Source organism: Galeopterus variegatus, unplaced genomic scaffold, assembly GCF_000696425.1.
Source record: "Galeopterus variegatus unplaced genomic scaffold, G_variegatus-3.0.2 Scaffold293, whole genome shotgun sequence".
Classification (NCBI taxonomy): Eukaryota; Metazoa; Chordata; class Mammalia; order Dermoptera; family Cynocephalidae; genus Galeopterus; species Galeopterus variegatus.
In genome coordinates this window covers 97,095-108,672 of record NW_007726404.1, presented here as the reverse complement: position 1 = coordinate 108,672, position 11,578 = coordinate 97,095, and the positions used below count along the sequence as shown (strand labels likewise).

The 11,578-nt window shown below is 35.5% G+C and overlaps 1 protein-coding gene across 2 annotated transcripts in view; it reads left to right on the top strand.

Annotated features, from left to right (window-relative positions):
- The window catches only part of HERC4 (HECT and RLD domain containing E3 ubiquitin protein ligase 4), a 117,569-nt gene that overhangs the window by 102,904 nt on the left and 3,087 nt on the right, over window positions 1-11,578 (top strand). For both annotated transcript variants that reach the window (XM_008567088.1, XM_008567087.1), the window contains 3 exons: window positions 660-726; window positions 3,190-3,272; window positions 7,028-7,211. In XM_008567088.1, the coding sequence (XP_008565310.1) occupies window positions 660-726; window positions 3,190-3,272; window positions 7,028-7,211 (334 nt within the window). The remainder of the gene's footprint in view (window positions 1-659; window positions 727-3,189; window positions 3,273-7,027; window positions 7,212-11,578) is intronic.

Sequence of the window (11,578 nt, the reverse complement as noted above, 5' to 3'; positions counted from 1 at the left end):
GGTCTGTATGTGGGATCCGAACCCTCGGATGGGAGCGCCGCCGCGCTTCCCAAGCGGCGCACTATCCAGTGCGCCACCGGGCCGGCCCCTATCCTTTTACTTCTGATCATCTTTATTCCTAACATAAATGAAAAGAAATATAACATTTCTTTTTATTATATAAAATGAAATAAAAATTGTATATAATGAGGACAAATGTTGAAAATGGGTGGAACGGCTAGCTTGGTTAACTCAGATGGTTAAAGCGTGGTGATAAAAACAGCAAGGTCCAGGACTTAATCCCTGTACTGGCTAGCTGCAAAAAAGAAAAAGAAAAGAAAATGAAGAAAATGGGCAGATCATGGCCTTTGTATTCTGAGGAAGAGATAAAAAACTTAGACTGATTTTTTTTCCCTTCAGTGTTGTTTATGAAGTTTGCCATTATGCAAGGGTACTTCAAAAAGTTTGTGGAAAAATAGAATTAAAAGATATTACAAATCTTTTCATGAACTTTTTGAAGTACCCTCGTACAGCCACTATTCTGAAACTGTTTGTAAAAGTACAGATTAATGAAAGGAATTTATCAAGAGGGAATGAGAAATATATACTTATTCATAAACAAAATAGTCAAAATGCCCAATAATGTTTTACCTCAAAGAAACATCTGTATTATTTTGCAGAAGTATGCAACAATTACTGGATTATCCAGAAGATGATATAGAGGAAACATTTTGTCTTAATTTTACGGTAAGATGGAAAGATATAGGCTAGCCTGATTATTCATCATCCCTTTCATTTAACAGCTATGCCTTATGGTGTTTGCTTATTTTGATAGGTAGAATCCTTAAAGAACCCTTTAGCTAACATTTATTGAGCATTTACTATGTGCTAGTCACAATACATGCATTATTTTATTTAATCCTCAGTAATCCTGTGAGATTAGTATTATCCCTATTTTACAGGTGAAGAAAATGGAAAACAGTCATTATGTGTCAGAGTCAGTATTGATACCCAGTTCTGTGACTTCAGAGCCTATGCACTTCATCATTATTATGCTGAAGGCATTTACAAATATTCAAAGAGGTCTTCTTTATACAGCTGTTCCTTTTGAGTCTGCAATTACAGGAATGCTTAGAGAAGCAAAAGGTTATTGTAACATGAGAATATTACTAATGAACTTAGCACTTAAAAGATTGATTCCTACTGGTTACATACCTTTGGGCTTCACACTACCGTTCATCCCTGCCTATTGTGTCTTTCTTACTGGTTGGATGACATACCACAAATACAAATGCAAATGCATTGCAGTATAATGTAGAAAATGAAATTGTGAATCTTGTAAAAGATTAAAAATTTTGTTAAGTCAGTGAAAGAGCTGTTGCATAACTGACCCAGTCACATGCAAAGCCATTGATGAATGAGGATATGACAGAAGTAGACTAGATGGCAATTAAAGAAGAGAAAATCAGCAAGGATTATGATAAAACACTTAAGAAGGGAACAATTTGAATATTATAAATTAGACTCAGGAACAAAGGTAAAACCTTCAGTTTTTTTTTTTTTTTCTTTTTAAAAATTTTTATTTGTGTATTTTTCTCCCTCCTCCCATCCCCTGTCCAAACAGTCCTCTTTATGGCTTTGTTGTCAAAGGTGACAACAGATACCTACCTGTTCTCCTATCACACAATTTGTCAAAAAAATTATGTGCTCTCTTCAAAACATTTATCCATTCTTTGGTCATTTTAAGAATTGGCACATAGTGCAAATATAAGAAAATTTGGTAGATTTTAAGATGAAATAAGTAAATTAATTTTATAACTTTTATTTTTCTAAGAAAAAATTCTCCTTTGACTTTTTCTTACTATTTTCTATGGGATTTTGGTTCCCCTTTACAATTGATTTACTTATATCTGTATCAGTTTCCTTCAATCCTGTTGAGCATCTCTGTTGGCTAAAAAATTGAGTTCTAAACCATTTAATTTATCAGTCACCAAGTTAGTGAACTCTTGCTGTATTTGAGAACTGTGGTAATTCAAATATTTCTTCCCACTGCCATTTCTTTCTCAGAGTTTTTCAGTGGCTCTTTATTGCTTGCAGAATAATAATAGCTTTAGAATGGGCATCAATAACATTTATAATCTGAGTTTTTTCTAACTTTCCTTGTATCCCTCCATTTATACCAAGTTTTGTCATATCATACAGTATTCTTTCATATACCTTGCCTTCCTCTTTTTTAGAGCCACTTGCCATACGTTTTCAGAACTTGATATTTACCCTCATATCTATCCTTTTGTTAGTAGATGTGCTCAGTCTGAAATCCTACTCCCCTCCTGATCTTTCAGAATCCTACCCCTCATCCTAGGTGCTTTAAAAATGGTGTTTTTTCCTCAAGGTCTTTCATATTTTCTGTAGTTGTAATTAAGTTTTTTTTCCCCTGTATGGTCTGATAACATTTTGTTCCTGTCTCTTATTATAATGAGTTGTTTACATATTACATTTTTCCTTCTTTACTGGATAGTAAACTCCAGAGCAGGGGTGTATTCATCTTTTATCTAACCACCTCACTCCCACTATAGTGTTTTATAGATAGTAGATTTTCATGAAAGAGGACAATATTTCAAAAAGAAGGAATAGAAAAAGAAAAGCTGCAAAGGTGGAAATGGTGATATTTGTGGGAAAATTAGCAGAGTAGTTAGAGAAATACAAAGTTTCAAAATAACTGTCTTTATAAACCAAATTAATGAATAACTGGAAAAACTGTGATCAAGCATACAAGAAGCAGGTAGAGGAGTACAGGACTAGTAGTTGTGTGAGAAGAATGCATAGCTGTTGTAGGCTGAGAGCATTCTGATACTTGAGTTCTATCACTCATCGAAGGAAAACTTTCTAATGTTTTACTCTTGTGGTAATCATTCTAAAGTTTAATGCACAATAAATGCTCAGCTTCCTGTTCTTAACTAACCAAACACTAGGTAATTTATAATTAGTTACTCATAGTAGAATTTCAAGCTACTACAGAGGATGAAAATTCCTAGTTGTGGCTTTAAGCAGAATTCACAAATAAGTTCATAATAAGTAGCAGAATTTTATCTCTAATTTATTAGTTTTTATATTTAATGAGAAAAAGGCAGAATATAGTAATAGATTATTAAAATACTCTGATAAGTTTTGAGTCTGACATTGACTTTTTTTAAAAATTTAAATTAATAGATCACAGTTGAAAACTTTGGTGCAACAGAAGTGAAAGAGCTGGTTCTAAATGGTGCAGACACAGCTGTTAACAAACAAAATCGGTAAGTGAATTATAGCAGCATCAGTGGGAGTAATAAGATTCACTAGGCATTTTTTTCTGTATTTGGAAACATGTCATAACCCTAAGTTTTTGTTCGGATAAAACTTAGTTTTTGTGCAGTTAGTCAGGAAGTGTTGCCTTTTGCTCCTGAATCCCTTTAAGACATCAGTAAAGGAATGAAAAGATCACAAACAAAAGAACAAAGAGAAGGGAGAGGAGAAAACAGCAAACACATTTTTGGAAGCCAGAAAACTGTGGTAGCTAACTTAAGCAAAGCAGAGAAAACTGCAGCATAAGATGGAGCCAAGAAGCCAGCCAGTTCATTTTGCAGAACAAAGGCTTAGGCATGGAGAATAAAATGTACCTTTAAAAAGTACATAGGGTTTGAGGAAATGTGGAAACAGAAAGGTTGTCTCTTATAAGAAGCAGTTAGAAACCAATTTCCTACCAGGTAGCTCACTCAGTTAGATTGTGGTCCTGATAACACCAAGGTCAAGTGTTCGGATCCTCATACCAGCCAGCTGCCAAAAGAAAGAAAAAGAAAAAGCTGGGGCGGGGCAGGTACCAGTCTCCCCGTAGCACACCAGTAACCTGGCAACTGTCCCTCTCCAATCTGGGAAGGAGATTGAAAATTTACCTTCTGGAGAGATTGAACTAAAGGGACTGTGGATTTGAGGACACCTAGGCACAGCCTAGGGCAAGGAGCTGAACTGAAAACAGGGAGATTAAGTGAAAGTCTGTAGCTCCCTCCCACTTGACACTGTATATTGGAGGATCCTTTTCTGGGGAACTGACTAACTTTTAAATGTAAATGGGTAATCAAAGGTCAATAGACATTTAAGGAAAGACCAAAACAGTCAAAAAGAATGGCAAGGAAACAGGAACAATGCAGCACGAAGAACAAAACTTCAAAAGAAACTGGAATCAGTATCCTCAAAATGATGAGTAACATTCAGATGGATGCTGTAAAATTTTTTTAAAAAATTCATTGAAAAAAATGGAATGAATGAAATTTGTCAAAAAAAAAAAAAAAACTTCTCAGAACTGAAAAACATGCCTTTCAAGATTGAAAGCATGGGAAATGGAAAAGAAGACACATAGCAAGGCAAGATCCATGAAATTTCAAAATCCCCAAAGATGAAGGGACGCTAAAACCTTCCAGAAAAAAAACAGACCATTTACAAAGAATTCAGAATCAGAATAACATCAGACTTGTAAAGATCAATGGTGGAAGCTAGAAGATCAAAATTCTGCAAGAAAATTATTTTTAATTTAGAATTGTATATCCAAACTATCAAGTATGTGAGTGTATAAAAACATGTTTATGCATGACAGTCTCAGAGAATTTACTTCCAGTGCCTTTTTCTCAGGAAGTTAATGAAGGATGTATACTACCAAAGTAAGGAATTAAACCAAGAAAGAAGACCCAAGTTCCAAAACAAAAAACAAAAAAACCCCACCAAATTGATCTGATAGTAGAGAGGCAAAGAGGATTCTTTCTGGAAGAACAATAGCTGTATGGAAAGAGCCAACAATCTGTGTTAGATCACGAAGAGGGAGGGCTTCAGGAGAAAAATGCAACCTTATTCGAAAGATAAGGATACAAAATACCTAATATATTTGAAGGAATCTAGAGGAAATTGACATTTCTGTTAGAGAAGTTGAGGATGAAGTAGCAAACTAAGGGATACAAAAGTTATTTTTAAGGAAGGAAAAGATAACTATAGAATACTCTGTAGCTTAACTGAACAATATTTATAATCCTAAAAATGTTAACAATGAATACTGAATCAAAAATTGTTGTATAACAACTATAAGGGGGGAAAGGGAAAGTGAGAGTGGCACAGTTAAAAGGTAAATCCTCACCTTTGACAATAGATATTCAGTTCATTGGATAATACTTAAAATTAAGTGAAGGAATAACAATAGAACTATGTTGTTAGAAGCTTGAAGGTGTAAATTTCAGAAGGAATAGCAAGAAGAGTTAACACATAGTTGCCTTTGAATAGCAGGAATTTCTGGTGGAGAAGTACAGGACAGAGTTGCTCTGTTCTCTTCTGTTTTGTTATAATTCTTTAGATAAAACTGTCTTGATGGCTGTTGCTGGAGACTTAATCCAAATAATTGTAATCCTGACTCTGCTACTTAAAAGGTGTGTAATTTTGGGTAAATTAGTTGGTATCTCCATGCCTCAGTCTCCTTTTCTATAAAACAGAATGATAAATTGTACCCACTTCATGGGGTTATTTTGATTAGGAAAGTCAATAATTTCAAAGTATTTAGAGTAGGATCTAGCACATGTTTGTGCTCAATAAATGTTGGCTATTAGGATTATTACTGTTTGATGTTTTAAACTATGCATATGTCTTACTTTGGTAAAAATAAAGCTGTTTTTAAAACGACGTGAAAAACATTAAGATCCTTCTAGCTATATGAGGGTACTTCAAAAAGTTCATGGAAATATTCATATTATCTTTTAATATTATTTTTCATGAACTTGTTGAAATGCTGTTGTACTTTTTTCTTTTAATTTTGGTTTTTAAAAACTTTCACTGATTAAGATTTTTTTTTTTTTTTTTTTTGCTTTTAAAGTTTCTATTGTTACAGTAATTCTTTGTTTCATAAAAATATTTTACATACAGTGTTTAGGTGTGAAATAATTTAAAGAATTTTGACAAAAATATGGTGGCACATAAAACAATTCAGCCTTTTATGCTTAAGGGACTTAACTAGTATAGATAAATTTAACTTTCTAATAGGATGAATTATAAAATTATGCATTACAAAATTGTCTTTTTTCTCATTAGAACCTAATAGCATATGCTGTTGGTTTTTCCTTAGGCCCACCAATTTTATCTTTTACATGCTTCCTTTAACCTTTTTTTTTCCTTGTAAATTCAGTTTGAAATTAGTTCGTAGCTTCCTAAAAAGATTATCTGTAGATTACATTTACCAGTATTCTCATTGCAGAATCACCCTTTATTGTTCGAAAGATAAGGATACAAAATATTGAAATTCTCTAGTACCTATTTTCATTATTTGCTTGACCAAATAGTTTTATAAAAATGTTTGTGGCTAGCAAAACAAAACAAATTGAATAAAGTTGTGATTCTGTGTACTGGGTAAAAGGACTTTCTTATTTTCTTTACAGTTTTCTTTTGTATCATGAGAAGCAAAAGAGAATCAGAAGTATTTATGTGTGCACACATACATTGGAAAAGAAACTCTACTTCTAATCTTTAATGATGATCCTAAAAAAAATGCTTAATACTTCCTCTTGGTTGTTTTTAAAAATACATTTGTTCAGATTCTTTGGAAACTGAGGAAACAAAGAATGTAGTCTGTCAAGTAATCTGAACCTCTCAAAGCTCTCATTTTTTTTATCACTTAATATTTGATCACTCTTTTTAGGGATGCATATGAAGTGATATATATGAATTCTCAGTAATTCTGAATATTTTAAAATTATTTAGATAGCAATTTGCATTATTCTGCCCATTAGGAAATGACATTTTTCCCATTAGCAATAACGTAAGAATAATTGTGAATTCCTCATGGATATACCTGATTTTTATGTAGAAAGAAAGATAGGGCTCTCCATAATGAATTTGTCCCCTTTGAGCTCTACTCATACTTTCTCAGTTTTGGAGATAAGTGTCAGAAAGTGCAGGAGCACTAGAAGTTTTAATAAGGCTATATAAGTATTCCTTATAAATAAATTTTATAATCTTTGTGTGTGTGCTTTTTCATTTCTAGGCAGGAGTTTGTTGATGCTTATGTGGACTACATATTCAATAAATCGGTGGCTTCCTTATTTGATGCCTTTCATGCTGGCTTTCATAAGGTCTGTGGAGGAAAAGTCCTTCTGCTCTTCCAGCCTAATGAACTACAAGCAATGGTTATTGGAAATACAAATTATGATTGGAAGGAACTGGAAAAGGTAAGGAAAAATAAATCTGTGACATTGATTAAATAGGCGAAAGAAGAACATAATTTATTGGTGAAAATCTTGCCCTTTTATGTACTGTTTTCCATTATATACAGTTTATTACTTTTGTAGGAAAACACTCTACCTCTGTTACCCTACAGTGAATGAGTTTGAACGTCTATGAGTTAGATATAGCATTTTTGCATTTGGTGATAATGATGGTATTGATATAAAAAATATCATCTGTGACACAGACTGGATCTGGATAGAAGCTGCAGCCAAAACTGAGTGGATTTATATTCTGTCTCAATCCTAGGAAAACCATTTGAAAAGCATTTCCAGTGCTTAACATCTTCATTTCCTTTTTTTTTCCTGATTAGCCTCAGTGTTAAATTTTTTTAGCAGAGAATAAGTACTATTCATGGTCTTCGTTTACTGGTGCCCTAACCAATAAAAGGAACTTTAGGGGGCGATTGGGAATTTTTTAAACAACTTTTCTCTTTTCCTTCTTCTCTATCCAAGTAATTCTCAAATATTTCGTCAGAGAAACAAATGAAAAGTACAAGGTTAAATCAGCTTTGAGAAAGATATATGCAGGGTTGGCCTGTCCATTTTTCTATCTTTGTAATTTAGCGTGTGCTGATGAAATTTTTGCATTAATATTAGATGCTATATACCTATTAAGATGACTAACAAAAAATACAGTAGTAAGTGCTGGGCAAGAATGCAAAAAGCATAGGGAACTCTAATAAATTGCTGGTGGAAATATGAAATGGTTTAGCCATTTTAGAAACAGTGTGGCAGTTTATTATAAAGTTAAACATACATTTGCTATATAACCTAGCAGTCCTACTCCCAGGTATTGTTACGTTCACAGAACAATTTGTAAGTGAAGGGGGAAATGGGGAGTAATTGTTTAATGGTTATAGAGTTTAGAAGATGAAAGGAGTTCTGGAGATGGATGGTGGTGATGGTTGCACAACAGTGCGAATGTGCTAAATGCTACTGAACTGTACACTTAAAAATCCTTGAAATATAAATTTAATGGTATGTGTATTTTACTACAGTGTTAAAATTTTTTTTTTAATTTTTAAAATTTACAAACGAGTTAAAAACTGGAAACAAGCCAGATGTCCTTCAGTGGCGGAATGGATAAGCCAACACAGTATATTCATTCAGTAGAATACTAGTCAGCATTACAAAGGAATACACTATTGATACTTGATGAATCTCAGAGGTCTTATGCTGAGTGAAGGAAGCCAGTCTCAAAGGATTGCATACTGTATGACATTTATATATGTCCATTTATATGACATTCTTGAAAAGACAAACTGTGGTGAACAGGAGCTAAGGGTAGAGGGAGGGTGTGACTGCAGAGGGTTATAGCCACAAGAGACTTGCTAGCATAACAGTGATGAAACTGTTCAGTATCCTAATTTGGTGGTGGTTGCACCAATCTGTATATATACTTAAAACTCGTAGAACTGTACACACACCAGAAAAGGTCAATTTTGTTATGTAACAATTTAAGGAATAAAATATAAAAATGTTAAAAATAATTAGGACTTCTAATTAAACATGGTGGAATAAACACGTTTGTTTTGCTTCCTCAGAATCTCACTAGAATGGCAATAACAGAATAAAAATAGGGATACATGGACCAAAAAAAATAAAAATACAGTGAGCAAGAGAAGAAATAGCTTAGGAAGATGGAAAGTAGTTTGCCAAGTTGACGAGTGACTTAGAGCAGAGAAAATTAAGTTCTAAGCCTCCAGAAGGACAGGGTTGTTAGGAGGCAACATATTTTACCCCCCCCCAGAATCTCTGAAAGGCTCACGAATTGGTACACTGTTACTTTTAATGGTAGATATGTGGGGTTCCACTAAAAGCAATAGAATTATTTCAAAGCTATTTTAAAGAACACTGGACCCCTGATATCCCCTCTCCTACCCAGGAAAAAACAACTAGGGAGAGAGGCTTTAGAATATGGGAAACCAGGTGAAACTGAGGGTGGCCCACAGAAAGCTGGTAGCCAGGCTTAAATCCTCCAAGAAAGAGATCGATGGTTTCTTTCTGGGGGGTAAATTGACTTGCTCAAGAGAAGAAACTTGTGGATACTAACTTTAAAGGTTTCCCCAGTGGAAGTGGACACCACCTCTACTCACCCTAAAATGAGAAATGATATGATGGCTTCTTACTATACCCTTTAGGTCCTACACAGTTTGTCCCTCCTTGTCATCTCCTATCACTGTTCCTCTCACTTGCTCTGCTTCAGCCTTATTAGTCTCTGTTGAACCTAGAACCCTCCAGGCACAGTCCAGTCTTGGGGCCTTTCTATTTTCTTTTCCTATGCACGGAATTCTCTTCACTGTGATAATCACAAAAGGTTTTTGCTGTCAGCTCCTTTATGTGTTTATACCTTCTCAGAGACCTTTCCTGGATAACTGGTCTAAAATTGCAAACCTCACTCCTCCACCCCATCTTCCTTCCCTGTTTTGTTTTTCTTTGAATTTCACATTATATAAATTTTACTTATTTGTCTTTACCATTGCTCCTTTCCCCCACCACAATGTAAGCACCATAAAGTCAGGGGTTTTGCTTCTTTTTTCACTGCTGTATTCCCACCACCTAGAAGAGCAATCAGTAAGTACTTACCTTGCCTGACTAGATAATTGATAGAAGTGTTCTTTTTTTTTTTTTTTGGTCTTTTTGTCTTTTTCCGTGTCCGGCAACGGATCGCAACCCTCAGTGTTGCCCCCGGACCGGACCGGGGACCGGCAACGGGATTGCAACCCTCAGCGTTGCTCCCGCGCCTCGCTCAGCCAGTGAGCGGGAACCGGTCTGTATGTGGGATCCGAGCCCTCGGGTGGGAGCACCACCGCGCTTCCCAAGCGGCACACTATCCAGTGCGCCACCGGGCCGGCCCAATAGAAGTGTTCTTTCAGTAAGACAGGACATTTTTGAAGTATATTTTAATGTATTTATACTTAGTATACTTTGATTTCTTCTGTTGTATATCTGGTTTATTATAATCTCAGTGATTATGATTTGTGGCTTTAAATGTTTTTTCTTAATCAAGACTGTGTACATGTTTCCTCCAAACCATTTAGAGGTTTGAGAGAAAACTTTAGCCATCCTCTTTTCATTCCCCACGAATGTGCTCACAGACTTAGACAAGTTAATGGCTAGAATTCAAGCCATTTTCTCCAAACTCATTGGCAAATAACAGCAAATATTTTGCAGATTTGAATTATTAAGAGCTCCGTGATTAAGATAATCATGGCTACAAATAGGGAGAGCCCCAAATTCAAGAAGCCCATTAGTAAATATTTATTGAGCCTCTAGTGGGTGCCTGTTACTATGCACGAAATTAAGGGAGACAGTGATAAATAAGATTGAAACATGGTCTTTGCCCTCTGATGAAGGAGTTAAACATTAAATGATTAAATTGTGATGAATACAAAGGGAAGAGTAAGAGTTTAGTGAATTGTTTAGTGTATGAGGAGGAACCTAATCTAGGCTAGATGAATTTGGAAGGCCTCTCACTAGATGGTAAGCTCTACAAGGTTAAGTAAGGACTTTGTTCACTTCAGTTTTCCCAGGGCCCAAAACTTTGACTAAACTCATTATATATTTGTTGAATGAATCAATTAATGAAATAGATGACATTTAATTTGAGACCTTAAGGATAGATATTAGCCTGATGAACGAAGAAAGAAGGATGTGTTTAAGTGGTCTAGGCTGAGATGGAACAGTATGTCCAAAGACCCTGATATAAGAAGGATCTTGCTATCTAAGGGCTAAAAGTTAAGGCCAGGTGTGGCTGGAGTTTTAAAGAACACTTCACAATGTAAACTATTCTTCCTCTCCTTCCTACTCCCCTCCTCTCTTAGTACTAATATTTTGGAAAGGGTCAGTATATTCATTCTATTGCTGCAAATTACCCCCAAACTTATCAGCTTAAAAATTATAATGAGGGCCAGCCCTGTGGCTCACTCGGGAGAGTTCAGTCGCTGGGAGCGCCGTGGCCGCCGTTTTGGATCCTATATAGGGATGGCCAGTGCGCTCACTGGCTGAGTGTGCTGCTGACCACACTGTGCTGATGCGAGCCCCTTACCAGTCAAAAAAAAAATTATAATGAACATTTATTGTCTCTCAGTTTCTGTGGGTCAGTAATTTAGGAGTAGCTTAGATGGATAATTTTGGCTCAGGGAGTCTCTCATGAGGTTACATCAAGATGTTGGCTGGTGCTGCAGTCATCTAAGGGCTTGATTAAGAATAGAGATTTGCGGGCCGGCCCGGTGGCGCACTGGATAGTGCGCCGCTTGGGAAGCGCGGCGGCGCTCCCGTCCGAGGGTTCGGATCCCAAATACAGACCG